General features: G+C 48.5%; 1 protein-coding gene across 1 annotated transcript; it reads right to left on the bottom strand.

The window, feature by feature from the left end:
• Positions 1-1,085: 1,085 nt before the first annotated feature.
• LOC140385907 (actin, cytoplasmic A3a-like) lies at positions 1,086-2,112 on the bottom strand. The gene has a single exon (XM_072468548.1). It carries the CDS (start codon positions 2,094-2,096, stop codon positions 1,098-1,100), a length of 999 nt encoding a protein of 332 aa, XP_072324649.1. The 5' UTR covers positions 2,097-2,112; the 3' UTR covers positions 1,086-1,097.
• Positions 2,113-19,744: the final 17,632 nt, after the last annotated feature.

Genomic DNA, 19,744 nt, shown 5'->3' with positions numbered 1-19,744 from the left:
GGGTGCTCCAGTTTCCTCCCACAAGTCCCGAAAGATGTGCTGTTTTTCCTCAGTGTACCCGAACAGGCACCGGAGTGTGGCGACTAGGGGCTTTTCACAGTAACTTTGTTGCAGTGTTAATGTAAGCCTACTTGTGACAACAAAGATTATTATTTCTATAATGTTTAATTGCGTCTAATGACCATTTTTTTCCTCACCGTTCTCTCCCCTCCCGCCAGGACCACATGTTCCCTGTTCGAAATGGTCCTTCGACAGACGACTTACCTCTTGTTCTGCGATTAACACATTCTGATCTCCGATGTGCCACGCTCAGCAGGCTTCTTGGCCTCCGTCACCACCATTTTACATTCCCTTTTTGCCCACGCAGCCTTTGTCTAACTTACCCACGTATATTTATCCATCGTGAACATCAACATCACTAATACCTCATAGACAAAGGCTGCTCCTGGTCCTGGGGAGGCAGTTGTGTTGTTGTTGGACTGGTAATCCAGAGATAGTCAGTCAATCTCTGGGGACCCAATCTGTCGCCCTTACCCAGTCTGGCCTGCATGTGACTCCAGACCCACAGCAATGTGATTGACTCTGAATGCCCGAAGGAATGGGCAATAAATGCTGACTCGGCCAATGACATCCACACCCTGTGAACAATTAAAAAAAATATATAATTGCTCAGTCAGCATGATTGCTGAACTGGTTTTCCCCACTTCACTCCATACAATCCCCTACAGAATGAATAAATACTGATATTGGTCTTTTATGGCTACTTGCCCTTTGCTGTATTTATATTATCCTCACCAATCAGTGAGGCTTCAGCACCCCCATTAGAATTTCACACAGACATTTGTCATCATCAATTAAACCCTTAATCCAAGACCATTGTTTGGTCTGATTTGCTCGAAAAACAACCAAAATACATCAGCCAAGAGAAAAACATTTTATTGCAGAGTGTTTCATTTTAATAGTTTAAGTAACAAATTTACTACAAATTAAACTTTTAGCTACAGTAAGAGGCCTTTGTGAAATATGGAGAGAAACCAAAAAGGCAGAATTGAGGACCTCTGAAAAACAGGCTGATTTTATTACAAGCCCAGGGCAATTTAGAAACACTTGCGATGGACTATGGAGGGCCCAGACTCATCGTACTCCTGCTTACTGATCCACATTTGCTGGAAGGTGGAGAGTGAAGCCAAGATGGAGCCTCCGATCCACACGGAATACTTCCTCTCGGGAGGAGCAATGATCTTAATCTTCATTGTGCTCGGAGCCAAGGCTGTGATTTCCTTCTGCATCCGATCAGCAATACCTGGGAACATGGTGGTTCCACCAGACAAGACCGTGTTGGCATACAGATCCTTCCTGATATCTACATCACATTTCATGATGCTATTGTAACAGGTCTCATGGAGCCCATTAGATTCCATCCCAAGGAAGGATGGTTGGAAAAGGGCTTCTGGGCACCTGAAACGCTCATTACCAATGGTGATGACTTGGCCATCAGGGAGCTCATAGCTTTTCTCCAAGGATGAAGAGGAGCTGGCGGTCTGCATCTCAGCTTCAAAATCTAGGGCCACATAAGCAAGTTTCTCCTTGATGTCGCGCACAATCTCCCTCTCGGCTGTGGTAGTGAAGGAATACCCACGTTCAGTCAGGATCTTCATCATATAGTCAGTGAGATCTCTGCCAGCCAGGTCTAACCTCATGATGGCATGAGGCAGGGCATACCCTTCATAGATTGGCACAGTGTGGGAAACACCATCACCAGAATCTAGCACAATGCCAGTTGTACGGCCAGAGGCGTACAAGGACAGCACAGCCTGAATGGCAACATACATGGCTGGCGTGTTGAAGGTCTCGAACATGATCTGGATCATCTTCTCCCGGTTGGCTTTGGGGTTGAGAGGAGCCTCTGTGAGGAGAACAGGATGCTCCTCTGGGGCCACTCGCAGCTCATTGTAGAAGGTGTGGTGCCAGATCTTCTCCATGTCATCCCAGTTGGTCACAATGCCATGCTCGATTGGGTATTTCAGAGTCAGAATGCCTCTCTTGCTCTGGGCTTCATCACCAACGTAACTGTCTTTCTGACCCATTCCAACCATCACTCCCTGGAAAGTGGGGAATAAAAAAACTTTTTTTTAAAGAGGATTAGTTCACAAAACTGCTGGTAAAAAAAAAAACCTCAGGATTTCCAACTGATATTCTCCTAAAAAAACATCCTGGGGGGCCCCTGATCAGAAACTGGACTACCCGACGAGGGGATCAGAGGCTGGGAATCCTGCAGTGAGTAACTCCCCTCCTAACCCCTTAGTGTGCACCATCTACAAGGCAATAGTCAGGAGTGTGATGGCATACTGTCCATTTGCCTGGATGAGTGCAGCTCCCAGTATCCAGAGTAAAGCAGCCAACTTGATAAGCCCCCTATCCAGATATTATATCTGCAAGATGCACTGCAGCAACTAAACAGGGCACCTTCCACACCCACAACATCCACCATCTAAAAGACAAAGGCAGCAGACACATGGGAGCCCCACCACCTGCAAGTGATAGGCAGCATGGTGGCAGTGGTTAGCACTGCTGCCTCAGTTCCAGGGACCCAAGTTAAATTTAACTTAATCTTTATTAGTGTCACAAGTCGGCTTACATTAACACTGCAATGAAGTTACTGTGAAAAGCCCCTAGTCGCCACATTCCAGCGCCTGTTCGGGTACAAAGGGAGAATTCAGAATGTCCAATTCACCTAACAGCACGTCTTTTGGGACTTTGGGAGGAAACCGGAGCACCCGGAGGAAACCCACGCAGACACGGGGAGAACGTGCAGACTCCGCACAGTGACCAAAGCCAGGAATGAAACCCTGGCGCTGTGAAGCAACAGTGCTAACCCCTGTGCTACCGTGCTGCCCTTGGGTGGCTGGCATTTGCACATCCTCCAATGTCCGTATGGGTTTCCTCTGGGTGCTCTGGTTTCCTCCCATAATCCGAAGATGTGCAGGTCACAGCAGAACCATCAGGAGCACAGACAGATCTGGGCGTGCAGGTCCATAGATCCTTAAAAGTGGCAGCACAGGTGGAAATGGTGGTAAAGAAAGCATATGGCATGCTTGCCTTCATAGGACGGGGTGTCGAGTATAAAAGCTCACAAATTATGTTGCAGTTATAAAGAACGTTGGTTAGGCCACATTTGGAATACTGTGCCTAATTCTGGTCACTGCACTACCAGAAGGACGTGAGGGCTTTGGAGAGAGTACAGAAAAGGTTTACCAGGATGTTGCCTGGCATGGAGGGTATTAGCTATGAGGAGAGATTGAATAAACTGGGATTGTTCTCCCTAGAGAGATGGAAGCTGAGGGGCGACCGGATAGAGGTTTATAAAATTAAAGGGCTATAGATAGGGTGAACAGTTGGAGGCTTTTTCCCAGGGTGGAAATGACAATTACAAGGGGGCACAAGTTCAAGGTGAGGTGGAAAAGGTTCAGTGGAGATGTGCGGGGGATTTTTAAAAAAAAAATTAATTCCAGGTGGTGGCCTGAAATGCACTGCCAAGTGAGGTGGTTCAGGCAGATACATTAGTGACTTTTGAGATATATCTGGATAGGCACATGAACGACGGGGTATAGAATGGTACAGATGTTTGGTCCAGATAGGACACATGATCGATACAGGCTTGGGAGGGCTGAAGGGCCTGTTCCTGTGCTGTATTGTTCTTTATTCAGGCAGAGGAGTCAGCCTAGGTTGGGGGCTCTTTCAGAGGGTCAGTGCAAATGTGATGGGCTGAATGGCCTCCTTCTGTACTGTAGGGATTCTATTTATGAATACCCTCCGCAAGATTGGATTGAGGGTCAGGATTAATGGGCCTCTCTCTGGCTGGCAAAGGGTGCCACAGGGTCAGTCCTCAGACATTCAGAGTTCACAACATAGCACAATTTGTGGATGATACTAAAATAGGTGGGAAAGCAGGCAGTGAAGAGGGGATAGAGTAGAAGTATATAGGTAGGCTACGAGAAGATTGGGCCATAATTTGGCAGGTGGAGTTTAATGTGGTAAGTGCGAGGTTATCCATTTTGGCCAAAAAGAATAGAAAGGCAAATCATCATCCAAATGGAAAGCAAGATTTAAGATGTGCCTGGGCAGACAGATCCGGGTGTCTTGGTTCATTGCAGAAAGTTAGTACGCAGGTACAGCATGTCATTCAAAAGGCAAATGGAATGTATAGGGTCCAGTTTGGGCTCCTTATTTGAGGAAGGATGTGGTGGCATTGGAGGCAGTTCAGAGGAGCTTCGCCAGATTGTTTCCGGGGATGAGGGGGTTGAGGTACGAGGAGATTGAACAGTTTGGGCTTATACTCGCTGGAGTTTAGAAGAATTAAGGGATCTGATTGAGGTGTATAAAATTTTTGTAAGGGCCACGAAGAATCCAGCACGAGTTTTAAGGATACAAAATAATAAAGTTTATTTACTATAACAATATATACATAGCAGTAGCAGTAACTTCCCTTGCTACCTTCTCCTTCCTCCTGGTTCCTGAACTGGCCAGCTTATTTATACTACGAGTTTCTCCGCCCCCCTCATTGGGGAAGTTCATACTCCCACAGGATTGTGGGATAGTCATTAGTCCCCAGCCAATCGTTAGTAGGCAGGTTATAACATCCCTCCCCCCAAAGTCCAAGGAATCCATCGAAGACACTGGCGAAGGAAGGCGTCAAACTCTTTTGGCCGCAGGCCGGATGCCATTTGCACGTGGCGCTGGATCAGGCGGCGTATAACGAGACGGAGACCGGCGCTTCCGTGATGAACGGCGCGGTTGTACATCCACGGCCTGTGGACCCGAGGATTCCCCCTCTGATTCATCCTGTGTCTCCATCTCGGAGTCAGAGCCTGCTGCCTCCATCATATCAGCGTCTCGATCTCCATTCGGTCCCGTAATGACCTGCGCAGGCTTCGAGTGAGGCACCAGTGGAAGATTTTGAGGACTACCTTCCCTTGTCTCTGGTCTTTGCGGCTGTTGAACTGAGCTCCGGGGGCGGGGAATCTTTTGCGGGGATGATCTTCTGGACCGGACGTGGTCTACATGTTTTCGCTGGAGACGACCCTGGGCTTGCACTTGGTAAGATATAGGGCCCGTTTGGCGAAAGATTACACCAGGAACCCATTGGGCACCACCAGCAAAATTCCGCACGAATACTGGATCACCGGGCGCAAACTGCCGAATCGGACGATGCCGAGACAATCCCTGTCCCTGCCGTTCTTGTGTGCGGCGTACTTTTGCGCCAATGTCCGGGAAAACCATACTAAGGCGGGTGCGAAGTCTCCGGCCCATTAGGAGTTCTGCGGGAGCTACCCCAGTCACTGCATGGGGGGTGGTCCTGTACGTAAACAAAAAGCGAGCCAGTCTCGTGTCCATTGATCCGGAAGACTGCTTCTTTAGGCCTCTTTTGAATGTTTGCACTGCACGCTCTGCCAACCCATTTGAAGCCGGGTGGTAAGGGGCAGTGCGGATATGGCGTATGCCGTTCATCTTTGTAAACCTAGCAAACTCCTCACTCGTGAATGGAGTGCCATTATCCGTGACCAGCACCTCGGGGAGGCCATGCGTACTAAATGATAAACGCATCTTTTCAATTGTTGCGCAGGACGTTGTCCCCTGCATCTTATGTACCTCTAGCCATTTGGACTGGGCGTCAATGAGGAGAAGGAACATGGATCCCTGAAAAGGGCCTGCGAAATCTGCATGTAAGCGTGCCCAAGGCCATTCTCAGTGATGTAGGGGCGTGGCCGGTGGAAGCTTCTGATGCTCCTGGCAAATGGAGCAGTTTTGGGCCACCTTCTCAATGTCGGTGTCGAGGCCTGGCCATCAGACATAACTTCGGGCCAACATTTTCATCTTGGTCACGCCCGGATGCCCATTGTGCAAGTCTGATAATATCAGCTCCTGGCCTTTTTCCGGGACAATCACACGCGTCCCCCACAAGAGGATGCCGTCTTCCACGCTGAACTCTGACAGCTTGGAGGAAAATGCCTGCAACTCGCCTGGGAGCTGTCTATGCTGCCCACCATACAGAACTATGTGCCGAACCTTTGACAGGACTGGCTCCGTCTGGGTCCACTCACGGATCTGTGATGCCGTGACAGGCAAGGTGTCCATAAAATTTAGGGTTGCAACCACCTCACCGGTTGTGGGGGTCGACATGGGGCCGGTCGATAAAGGCAATCGGCTCAGTGCATCGGCATTTGCTATCTGCGTACCTGGTTTGTGCTCCAGAGAATAGTCGTATGCAGCAAGCAACAAAGCCCAGCGCTGGATCCGTGCAGAAGCAATGGGCGGTATTGGCTTATCCTCTCTGAAGAGTCCCAGCAGGGGCTTATGATCAGTCACGATAGTGAAATGGCGGCCGTACACATACTGGTGGAAGCGTTTCACCGCAAAAACCACTGCCAGGCCCTCCTTCTCGGTCTGCGCGTACTTTTTCTCCGCTGCAGTCAATGTGCGGGAGGCGAAAGCTATTGGTCGCTCAGCCCCGTTCTCCATCTTGTGGGACAGGACAGCCCCAATACCATACGGGGATGCATCACATGTGACGAGCAAAGGCTTTCCCGGATCATAGTGGGTTAGTAACCCAGACGACGATAATTGTTGCTTTACCCGCCGGAAAGCAGTTTCTTGCGGCTGACCCCAAACCCAGGTGTGATTTTTCTTTAGCAGCAGGTGTAAGGGGGCCAGCGTAGTTGCCAGATTGGGGAGGAACTTCCCGTAATAGTTTACGAGACCGAGAAAAGAACGAAGATGCGAAGTGTCAGTCGGGGTGGGGGCATGTTGAATTGCACGCACCTTCTCTGCGACGGGGTGCAGACCCTCGCGGTCCACCCGATAACCTAGGTAGACTACTTCTTTTGCCTGAAATACGCACTTTGTGCGACGTAAACGGACTCCAGCCTCCGAAAGGCGTCTAAGGACAGCCTCCAGATTTTCCAAATGCTCTTGCTCCGACGTCCCTGTAATCAACACGTCATCTAGGTAGACAGCCACACGTGGTAAACCTCTCAAAATGCCCTCCATAACGCATTGAAAAATTGCGCAGGCAGAGGATACTCCTAAGGGCAACCGTGTATATTCATACAGGCCCTGGTATGTGTTAATTGTTACATATGGTCGGGAGGCAGGGTCCAGCTCCAACTGCAGGTAGGCGTGACTCATATCTAATTTTGTGAATGAGTGTCCACCTGCCAGTTTCACGTAGGCATTGGGTATTGATCGAGTCGGGAAACTGTATTCACTGTACGTTTATAGTCGCCACACAAGCGAACTGTGGCATCTGGCTTCATTACTGGTACAATTGGTGCTGCCCAGTCAGCAAAACGGACGGGCCTGATAATACCCAAACTCTCCAAACGAGTGAGCTCCCCTTCTACCTTCTCGAGCAAAGCGTAAGGCACTGGGCGCGCCCGGAAATAGCGCGGCGTGGCTCCTGGTTCAACTTGGATACGGGCTACGGCCCCTTTTATTTTCCCCAAACCAGGCTGGAATACCTCTGGGTATCGTCCTAGCACCTCAGTCAACCCTCCAGAAACTGTTTGGAGGATGTGCTGCCATTGCAACCGCAAATGGCGCAACCAGTCCCGACCCAACAGGCTGGGCCCATGGCCACGCACTATGATAAGTGGGAAACGCCCCTCCTGGCGTCCATAGACAACAGGGGTCATTGTAGTTCCTGCAATGTCCAGTGGTTCCCCCGTGTAGGTGGCCAACCTGGCCTGTGAGTCAGTTAATGTAAGGGTCTGTATACCCTGCTTGATGCGGTCGAATGTCCTAAGGGCGATCACGGAGACCGCTGCGCCAGTATCCAACTCCACCTCCAGCGGGTGGCTATTGACCCGTACTGTCACCTTAATGGGGGCCACACGGGGAGCTGCCACACAATGCAGCTGCAGGCAGTCGTCCTCCGTCTCCGCGTCCTCAGGAGTGGTCGCCGCAGGTTCATCCACATGGAAGGTACGGCCTCTGGGCTGGTCCCAGTTACGGCCCCTGGGCTGGTCCCAGTTTCGGTCGGAACGGCGGCGCCTCTGGCGTCCCCAGGACCGCCGTCCGCGACAGGGTCGGCGCCTACAAGTCTGACACGGACATGGCTCCTCATCCATTGGCTCTGGAGAAGGCTCCCTTCGGGGAGGAATGTCCGATGGCCACTGGCGTCGGTCCGGTCGTTGCCTCGCCCAAGGTACCGCAGGAGTGCGGGGGGACGTTTTTGGGCGGAGAGGGTTGCGCCCCAAGGCATGCACTTCCATTCCCTGTAGCTCCTGTACTCCTCGCTCTGCGCTCTCTTGGGACAAGACTATTTGTATTGCCTGTTGAAAAGTCAATGTTGGCTCCACTAACAACTTTCTCTGGGTGGCTGCATTGTTAATACCGCAAACCAAACGGTCGCGTAACATTTCTGACAAGGTCTCACCATAGTCACAGTATTCCGCAATCCCGCGTAGCCTGGATAAAAAATCGGCAAGGGATTCTCCAGGGGTCCTCTCAGCGGTATTAAACCGGTAACGCTGGACTATCGTGGACGGGGTTGGGTTAAAGTGTTGCCCCACTATATTCACAAGTTCGCCAAGCGTTTTGGTATTCGGCGCAGCTGGGTACGTAAGGCTCCTAATCACCCCAAACGTATGCGGGCCGCAGGCGGTGAGCAATATGACCACCTGGCGCTCGTTTTCGGTGATATTGTTTGCCCGGAAATAGTAACGCGTCCGTTGTGTGTACTGGTTCCAGCTTTCCAGCGCAGCATCGAAAACATCCAAACGTCCGTACTATAACAATATATACATAACAGTAGCAGTAACTTCCCTTGCTACCTTCTCCTTCCTCCTGGTTCCTGAACTGGCCAGCTTATTTATACTACGAGTTTCTCCGCCCCCCTCATTGGGGAAGTTCATACTCCCATAGGATTGTGGGATAGTCATTAGTCCCCAGCCAATCGTTAGTAGGCAGGTTATAACAAAAATACTAAAAGGTATTGATAAAGTAAAAGAAGACCAAATGTTCTCCCCTTGTGGGGCAATGTACAATGAGAGGTCACTAATACAGGTTGAGAGGCGGTAGATTTAGAACTGAGATGAGGAGGAACTACTTCTCGCAGAGGGTGGGAATTTGTGGAACTCGCTGCCCCACAGTGAGGTGGAATCGGAATCATTAGATGGTTTCAAAAAGGGGGGGGGGTCAAAGAGATATGGGAAATGGGTGGAGAGGTGGATTGGAGACCAGGGAGGGTCAGCTCGAAGGGCTGAATTGCCTAATTCTGCTGCCAATTCCTATGTTGCCATGTTCCAAGCCATACACCATCCGGACTTTGAAATATATCCCTGTCAAAATCCTTGCACTCCCTCCCCAACCACATGGCAGGAGGGGTGGGGGGGGGGGGGGGGGGGTTGTACCCACACCACATGGACACAGTGATTCAAGAAGGCAGCTCACAACCTCCTCATGATCATAGCATAGTTTTAGATATTCAATTTGCTGCAATTAATGAGGGGAACCAACTTCCATGGCTGAGCAAAGATGATAATATAAAGAGAAAAACAGAGACAAACTATGATATATCATGTTGCAAAGGCCAGTGGCAGCATGGCAGGCTGGGAAGCTAGGTTACAAAAAAAGATCCAAGATAAATGAAGAAAGAAAACAAACACAAAATATTTTTTTATAGGATAGCAAAAGCTTCTATAAGTATATAAACAGGAAGAGAGTAGCTAAACAGGGTGAGAGTAGCTCATGAATGTTGGCCTTTTGGAGGATGGGATTGGGGAAACATTAATGGTGGAGATGCCAAATCAATATTTTGCCTCTGTTTTCACAGTGGAGGACTCCAGTAACAGTAATGCAAAGGGAGAACTTGAAACAATCAATAGGGAAAACATACTAAACAAACTATTGGGATTGAAAACAGACAAGCCCCCAGGGTCTGATGGCCTACATCCTAGGGACTAAGGGCAATGGAGATAGTGGATCCATTGGTTATAATATTCCAAAATTCTCTGGATGCAGGAAAGGTTCCAGTAGATTGGAAAAATGTGAACGCAAGACCCTCAACATTATTCAAAGAGGGAGGGAGGTAGAAAGTAGAAGACTATAGACCAGTTATCAATCATTGGGAAATTGGTAGAATCCATTATTAAGCAAGGACATTTGGCAAATCAAAGACAATCCATCAGAGTCAGCATGGTTATACAAAGGGTAAAATAGCATTTGACTAATTTGCTAAAGTTCATAGAATTTCCAGTGCAGAAAGAGGCCATTTGGCCCATCGAGTCTGCACCGGCCCTTACAAAGAGCACCCTACTCAAGCCCACATATCTACCCTATCCCCGTAACCCCCACTTACACGTAGGGCAATTTTGCATGACCAATCCACCTAACCTGCACATCTTTGGACTGTGGGAGGAAACCGGAGCACCCGGAGGAAACCCACGCACACACGGGGAGAACGTGCAGACTCGGCACAGACAGTGACCCAAGCCGGAATCGAACCTGGGACCCTGGAGCTGTGGAGCAACTGTGCTAACCACTGTGCTACCATGCTGCCCCAGTTCTTCAAAGATACAAGCCAAGTGGATAATTGGGATCTTGTAGATGCAGTATATTTGGACTTCCATAAATTAAGGTGCTACACAGAAGTTCAATACACAGAAAGATAGGGGTAATTTATTCGCTTGGATAGAAGACTGGCTGACAGACAGAAGGCAGAGAGTCAGGATAAATGGGCCTTTTTCTGGTTGGCAAGATGTGATTAGCGGGATGCCACGGGGTTCGATCCTCGGGCCCCAACGAGGAAACTATAGACTAGTTATCAATTATTGGGAAATTGTTCGAATCCATTATTAAGCAACTAATATATATTTACAATATGGATGCAGGGGTAGAAGGTAATTTGCAGATGATACCAAAATAGTAAGTTGCAATGTGGGAATAAGAAACTTTCTAATGGATATGGGTTAGGAGACTGGGTCAAAATTTGGCAGATGGGGTTTATAGTGGCAAGTGAGGTTATCCATTTTAGTCGGAAAAATGGAAAGACAACTTGGGAGTGCTTCAATACAAAAGGATCTGGGTGTCTTCGTGCATGAATCACAGAAAACTAGTATGCAGGTAATAAGGAAGACAAATTGAATTTTGGCCTTTATAGCGAAGAGTATAAAGTAGGGAGTTTTTGCAATTGTACAAGGCATGAGAGACCGCATCGGGAGTACTGTGTAAAGTTATAGCCCTTTATTTGAAGGGGGATGTAGTTGCATTAGAGGCACAGGAGTTTCAGCTCGAGAATATAGGCCTAAACTTCAGGTTTAGAAGAATGAGAGGAGATCTAATGGAGGTAATACAAGATAATAAAAGGTATTGAGAAAGTAGACGAAGAGTGGGTGCTTCCTCTTGTGGGACATTCTAGAACGAGAGGTCAGTAAGATCAGGGGTAGCAGATTTAAAACCCAGAGGAGAAGAAACTACTTCTCTCAAAGGGTCATGAAACTGTAGAATTCACTACAGAGTGCAATGGATACTGCGAAAGTGAGTAAAGGGGTTGAAAGTGCAAGGATGCTTCCTGTCTAATTATTGCTGTTTGGACGTGTCTTTAAGGCAGCCTGTGTCAATTCAAGCAGAAGCAGTGGCCTGTGCCTTTAATTCAAGCAGAGGATTTCAGCAGCAGGAGTGTACACTGCTGGGTCAAACCAGGAGCAGTAGACTCAAGGGCACCAGTGAGATTGGCTAGTGGCTCGGACTCTGCTTGATTTAGCGGATGGCCAATGATTTAGCCAGTAACAGGTAGTGATTAGATATTATTCCACTGGAAGACTTTTCAGAATCAAGGTTCCAGTTTTGATTCTGCCAGCCTGCTGGAGGATCTAACTCGCTCTCTCCACAAAAAGATCCAAGTAATTCTCTTCAGAAGGCCACTGAGGGCTGACTCTTTCCCGCGGGTCCAGGTGTCGCAGTGCTAAAGTACCATAATCTGAACAAAGACTCAATCTTTACCCTTATTTTTACCCCTTGCCACCTCTGCCCATCTTGTGGGTCGAGGGAAGGACAGTTAATGGGGATAGCAAGTATTAGCTGGTTATTAACCAGTTGAATTTCTTGCATATTTAGTGATAATAACTGACTATTTGTGAAAACAAACCTTGCGTTTAAACAAAAACCTCGTGAGTGTAATTACTGGACAGTCAAAGGCTTCAGGTATTTTTAGAAGAATTATTGGTTAATGTGTCATGTTATTCACCCTGGGGTAACACGGATGCTACTGGATGCAGTTGTACTTGAAAGTAGACTCCAAACTGTGATGTTGGTTCAATACGCTTTATTGAACTTGTTAAGCAGTGCACACAGTTCGCTGTGGCTTTGACACTCTTACTAATCTAAGCGTGCTTACTATAACTAACTAGACCAGACTAGCTCTGAGCCACGTGTAGAAGGTGCTAACTGATATATACCCTGACTGTCACTACAGTTGTCACCAGTGGAAAGAGGCAGTGTTGATGCCTCGTGGGTTTTATAGTGGGAGACAACGCTCTAGTGTTCTGCCTGGTGATTGGTTGGGTTCTGTCCTGTGTGTTGATTGGCTGTACTGGGTATCGGTCACTGCCTATCTATCTCATTATGTGCATGAGTGCATATCATGAGGGCATTGAGCCAACATTGAGGGCATTTAAAAGTTTATTGGATAAACATATGGATGATAATGGCATAGTGTAGGTTAGATGGCTTTTGTTTCGGTGCAACATCGTGGGCCGAAGGGCCTGTACTGTGCTGTATTGTTCTATGTTCTATGTTCTATGACATCTCCCCTTTTTAAAATAAAAATGTTGGTTACTTGGAGCATATGCGACTGTATTTACATGTAGAACTATTTACATTAAATGGCGAGTGGATGAATATATACATAAGAGGTGTATAGCGTGCAGACAGAACAAAATTTACAAGATAAATGTCTAAAGTCCAATCTTATGGAGCCGTCAGCCATACGAACTACAAACGATCTGGGAGCAGCCTGTTGAACAACAACAGCTGGAGTTGACCAGCCTCCATCAGGTAGCTTAATCCGAACAGCATCTTCTGAAGATAGCACAGGCATGAGCATCGTACATCAGCTTTTGCCGGTTCCTGAGTTGCTGCACCTTTTGCAGCACTGGGAGGTGATCCAGGTCTGGTAAGTGTATGGCTGGAACAGTCGTCCGCAGGTCTCTATTCATGAGTTGATCCGGAGACATACCGGTGGACAGAGGGGTTGCCCTGTACGCCAACAGCGCAAGGTTGAAGTCAGAAGCAGAATCCGCAGCCTTGCAGAGCAGTTGCTTCACTATATGGACCCATTTCTCAACCTTCCCGTTGGACTATGGGTAGTGTGGGCTTGAGGTAATGTGGTTGAATTGGTACGACTTGGTGAAATTGGACCACTCTTGGCTGTGGAAGCAGGCACCATTGTCACTCATGACTGAGTGGAATGCCATGCCTGGCAAATGTCTCCTTGCAGGCCTTGATGACTGTCCTTGATGTGAGGTCTGACAGCTTCACAACTTCCGGATAATTTGAGAAGTAATCTATGATGAGCACATAGTCACGTCCATTGGCGTGAAAAAGATCGATTCCCACCTTTGACTGCGGGGAGGTCACTATCTCGTGTTGCTGGAGTGTTTCTTTTGTTTGAGCAGGCTGGAAACGCTGGCAGGTCGCACAATTGAGGACCATGTTGGATATGTCCTCGTTGATTCCAGGCCAATAGACAGCCTGCCGGGCCCTGCGTCTACACTTTGACACCGAGGTGTCCCTCGTGGATTTGTTTGAGCACTAAGCTCTGCAGACTGTGAGGAATAACGATGCGATCTAGCTTGGAGGATCCCCTCGACGACTGTCCTTCACATAGAGGGCATTGCCCTTTTTGCCAGCCATTTGCGAGGTGGTGCATTACACGCTGCAGAAGAGGGTCTTTGGCAGTCTCTTCACGAATGCTGATCGTTCTTTCATCTGAGGCTGGGAGGTTGCTGGCACACAGCTGCACCTGTGCCTCAATCTGGGGGAAGAAGTCAACCTGTTGACAGGGCGAGGTGATGGAGCGGGACAGGGCATCCGCAATTATCAACTCCTTGCCTGGTGTGTATACTAACTCAAAATCATACCTTCGTAGTCGAAGGAGAATGCGCTGAAGCCTGGGCATCATGTCATTTAGGTCCTTATGAATGATATGGACCAAGGGCCTGTGGTCAGTCTCCACTGTGAAGGTTGGTAGACCGTAGACGTAGTCATGGAACTTTACAATGCCAGTTAGGAGGCCCAGGCACTCTTTTTCTATTTGGGTGTACCTCTGTTCAGTAGGAATCATGGCCCTTGACGCATAAGCAATTGGAGCCCAGGACGAGGAGTCATCCCTCTGGAGGAGCACCGCACCAATGCCGTCCTGGCTTGAGTCTGTGGAGATTTTTGTTTCCCTGTCCGGGTCAAAAAACACTAGTACCGGAGCAGTGGTGAGCTTTGCCTTTAGCTCGAGCCACTCTGCTTGATGTGTGGGTAGCCACTGGAATGCAGTGGACTTCTCCACCAGATGCCTGAGATCCGTGGTGTGTGAGGCCAAGTTAGGAATGAATTTTCCCAAGAAGTTCACCATTCCGAGGAAGCGTAGTACCGACTTGTCTTCTGGGGTCTTCATGGAGTTAATGGCCTTGACCTTGTCTGAATCTGGTTGCACACCAAAGAACAAAGAACAAAGAACAAAGAAATGTACAGCACAGGAACAGGCCCTTCGGCCCTCCAAGCCCGTGCCGACCATACTGCCCGACTAAACTACAATCTTCTACACTTCCTGGGTCCGTATCCTTCTATTCCCATCCTATTCATATATTTGTCAAGATGCCCCTTAAATGTCCCTATCGTCCCTGCCTCCACTACCTCCTCCGGTAGTGAGTTCCAGGCACCCACTACCCTCTGCGTAAAAAACTTGCCTCGTACATCTACTCTAAACTTTGCCCCTCTCACCTTAAACCTATGCCCCCTAGTAATTGACCCCTCTACCCTGGGGAAAAGCCTCTGACTATCCACTCTGTCTATGCCCCTCATAATTTTGTATACCTCTATCAGGTCGCCCCTCAACCTCCTTCGTTCCAGTGAGAACAAACCGAGTTTATTCAATCGCTCCTCATAGCTTATGCCCTCCATACCAGGCAACATTCTGGTAAATCTCTTCTGCACCCTCTCTAAAGCCTCCACATCCTTCTGGTAGTGTGGCGACCAGAATTGAACACTATACTCCAAGTGTGGCCTAACTAAGGTTCTATACAGCTGCAACATGACTTGCCAATTCTTATACTCAATGCCCCGGCCAATGAAGGCAAGCATGCCGTATGCCTTCTTGACTACCTTCTCCACCTGTGTAGCCCCTTTCAGTGATCTGTGGACCTGTACTCCTAGATCTCTTTGACTTTCAATACTCTTGAGGGTTCTACCATTCACTGTATATTCCCTACCTGCATTAGCCCTTCCAAAATGCATTACCTCACATTTGTCCAGGTTAAACTCCATCTGCCATCTCTCCGCCCAAGTCTCCAGACAATCTAAATCCTGCTGTATCCTCAGACAGTCCTCATCGCTATCCGCAATTCCACCAACCTTTGTGTCGTCTGCAAACTTACTAATCAGACCAGTTACATTTTCCTCCAAATCATTTATATATACTACAAAGAGCAAAGGTCCCAGCACTGATCCCTGTGGAACACCACTGGTCACAGCCCTCCAATTAGAAAAGCATCCCTCCATTGCTACCCTCTGCCTTCTATGGCCTAGCCAGTTCTGTATCCACCTTGCCAGTTCACCCCTGATCCCGTGTGACTTCACCTTTTGTACTAGTCTACCATGAGGGACCTTGTCAAAGGCCTTACTGAAGTCCATATAGACAACATCTACTGCCCTACCTGCATCAATCATCTTAGTGACCTCCTCGAAAAACTCTATCAAGTTAGTGAGACACGACCTCCCCTTCACAAAACCGTGCTGCCTCTCACTAATACGTCCATTTGCTTCCAAATGGGAGTAGATCCTGTCTCGAAGAATTCTCTCCAGTAATTTCCCTACCACTGAAGTAAGGCTCACCGGCCTGTAGTTCCCGGGATTATCCCTGCCACCCTTCTTAAACAGAGGAACAACATTGGCTATTCTCCAGTCCTCCGGGACATCCCCTGAAGACAGCGAGGATCCAAAGATTTCTGTCAAGGCCTCAGCAATTTCCTCTCCAGCCTCCTTCAGTATTCTGGGGTAGATCCCATCCGGCCCTGGGGACTTATCTACCTTAATATTTTTTAAGACACCCAACACCTCGTCTTTTTGGATCACAATGTGACCCAGGCTATCTACACCCCCTTCTCCAGACTCAACATCTACCAATTCCTTCTCTTTGGTGAATACTGATGCAAAGTATTCATTTAGTACCTCGCCCATTTCCTCTGGCTCCACACATAGATTCCCTTGCCTATCCTTCAGTGGGCCAACCCTTTCCCTGGCTACCCTCTTGCTTTTTATGTAAGTGTAAAAAGCCTTGGGATTTTCCTTAACCCTATTTGCCAATGACTTTTCATGACCCCTTCTAGCCCTCCTGACTCCCTGCTTAAGTTCCTTCCTACTTTCCTTATATGCCACACAGGCTTCGTCTGTTCCCAGCCTTTTAGCCCTGACAAATGCCTCCTTTTTCTTTTTGACGAGGCCTACAATATCATTCGTCATCCAAGGTTCCCGAAAATTGCCGTATTTGTCTTTCTTCCTCACAGGAACATGCCTGTCCTGTATTCCTATCAACTGACACTTGAAAGCCTCCCACATGTCAGATGTTGATTTGCCCTCAAACATCCGCCCCCAATCTATGCTCTTCAGTTCCCGCCTAATATTGTTATAATTAGCCTTCCCCCAATTTAGCACATTCATCCTCGGACCACTCTTATCCTTGTCCACCAGTACTTTAAAACTTACTGAATTGTGGTCACTGTTACCGAAATGCTCCCCTACTGAAACATCTACCACCTGGCCGGGCTCATTCCCCAATACCAGGTCCAGTACCGCCTCTTCCCTAGTTGGACTGTTTACATATTGTTTTAAGAAGCCCTCCTGGATGCTCCTTACAAACTCTGCCCCGTCTAAGCCCCTGGCACTAAGTGAGTCCCAGTCAATATTGGGGAAGTTAAAGTCTCCCATCACCACAACCCTGTTGTTTTTACTCTTTTCCAAAATCTGTCTACCTATCTGCTCCTCTATCTCCCGCTGGCTGTTGGGAGGCCTGTAGTATACCCCCAACATTGTGACTGCACCCTTCTTATTCCTGATCTCTACCCATATAGCCTCACTGCCCTCTGAGGTGTCCTCTCGCTGTATAGCTGTGATACTCTCCTGAACAAGTAGCGCAACTCCGCCTCCCCTTTTACATCCCCCTCTATCCCGCCTGAAACATCTAAAACCTGGAACGTTTAGCTGCCAATCCTGCCCTTCCCTCAACCAGGTCTCTGTAATGGCAACAACATCATAGTTCCAAGTAGTAATCCAAGCTCTAAGTTCATCTGCCTTACCCGTAATGCTCCTTGCATTAAAACATATGCACTTCAGGCTACCAGACCCGCTGTGTTCAGCAACTTCTCCCCGTCTGCTCTGCCTCAGAGCCACACTGTCCATATTCCCTAGTTCTCCCTCAACGCTCTCACCTTCTGACCTATTGCTCCCGTGCCCACCCCCCTGCCATACTAGTTTAAACCCTCCCGTGTGACACTAGCAAATCTCGCGGCCAGGATATTTATGCCTCTCCGGTTTAGATGCAACCCGTCCATCTTATACAGGTCACACCTGCCCCGGAAGAGCTCCCAGTGGTCCAGATAACCGAAACCCTCCCTCCTACACCAGCTGTTTAGCCACGTGTTTGTCTGCTCTATCTTCCTATTTCTAGCCTCACTGGCACGTGGCACAGGGAGTAATCCCGAGATTACAACCCTCGAGGTCCTGTCTTTTAACTTTCTGCCTAGCTCCCTGAACTCCTGCTGCAGGACCTCATGCCTCTTCCTGCCTATGTCGTTAGTACCAATATGTACAACGACCTCTACCTGTTTGCCCTCCCCCTTCAGGATGCACGCTACCCATTATGATACATCCTGGACCCTGGCACCAGGGAGGCAACATACCATCCTGGAGTCTCTTTCACGTCCACAGAAGCGCCTATCTGTTCCCCTGACTATAGAGTCCCCTATAACTATTACTCTTCTGCGCTTTGACCCTCCCTTCTGAACATCAGAGCCAGCTGTGGTGCCACTGCTCTGGCTGCTGCTGTTTTCCCCTGATAGGCTATCCCCCCCGACAGTATCCAAAGGGGTATACCTGTTCGAGAGGGGGACAACCACAGGGGATTCCTGCACTGACTGCCTGCCCTTTCTGGTGGTCACCCATTTCTCTGCCTGCACCTTGGGTGTGACCACACTTACATAACTGCGATCTATGACGCTTTCCGCCACCTGCATGCTCCTAAGTGCATCCAATTGCTGCTCCAACCGAACCATGCGGTCTGTGAGGAGCTGCAGTTGGGTGCACTTTCTGCAGATGAAGCCATCCAGGACGCTGGAAGCCTCCCGGACCTGCCACATCTCACAGTCAGAGCACAGCACCCCTCTAACTGACATTGCGTCAATTAATTAAAATTAAAATTTGTCTTTTTTTTTTTTAATAAATACTTTTTTTTTTTAAATTACAAAGTTACTGTCAACTATCTGTTTCCTAGCACTAGATTTCTAATAGAAATGCGATAGCTAACTATAATATCCTCCGATCTCTGGCTTAGATATCCTCTAAATTATAATTAAGTTATTATGTTTAATTAGTTCCCAAATAGTCAAAAAAAATTTAGGTTAGAATCCCAACCAGCCACTCAGGTCACAGCTTTTCTGTCCCCCCCGACACACACAATTTGAAAAAAGGTATAAAAGTAAAAATCACTTGCTTACCTTCTGAGATGTTCTCAGGTTCTCTCGCTGACAGAGACTGCTCCTCCACCTCCAATCCTTGGCCTGCACAATGCTAATAATATATAATATAATATGGCACTTACCTTACACCAATGGGTCTTATTATTAGGTTAGAGGAGGAGGGCGGGTGGGAGACACTACACGTGTAGTGTCTCGGGTTTCCTCTCCACCAGAATTTATTGGGGGGGGGGGGGACTTGCCAGAGGTCGAACTTCCGGTTCCCGCCGAAATCCAAAGGGCTGCTCCTGTAAAGGTAAGAGCTTTTAAACTCACTACTCACCTCCAAGAAGGCCCCTGCGCACCGCTGCCGCCGAAATCCAATGGGCTGCTCCTGTAAAGGTAAGAGCTTTTAAACTCACTACTCACCTCCAAGAAGGCCCCTGCGCACCGCTGCCGCCGAAATCCAATGGGCTGCTCCTGTAAAGGTAAGAGCTTTTAAACTCACTACTCACCTCCAAGAAGGCCCCTGCGCACCGCTGCCGCCGAAATCCAATGGGCTGCTCCTGTAAAGGTAAGAGCTTTTAAACTAACTACTCACCTCCCAGAAGGCCCCTGCGCACCGCTGCCGCCGAAATCCAATGGGCTGCTCCTGTAAAGGTAAGGTTTTTAAACTCACTACTCACCTCCAAGAAGGCCCCTGCGCACCGCTGCCGCCGAAATCCAATGGGCTGCTCCTGTAAAGGTAAGGTTTTTAAACTCACTACTCACCTCCAAGAAGGCCCCTGCGCACCGCTGCCGCCGAAATC

This window comes from Scyliorhinus torazame, chromosome 11 (assembly GCF_047496885.1).
Source record: "Scyliorhinus torazame isolate Kashiwa2021f chromosome 11, sScyTor2.1, whole genome shotgun sequence".
Classification (NCBI taxonomy): Eukaryota; Metazoa; Chordata; class Chondrichthyes; order Carcharhiniformes; family Scyliorhinidae; genus Scyliorhinus; species Scyliorhinus torazame.
Note: the sequence above shows the minus strand (reverse complement) of the source record. Positions and strands in the feature narration are given on the sequence as shown.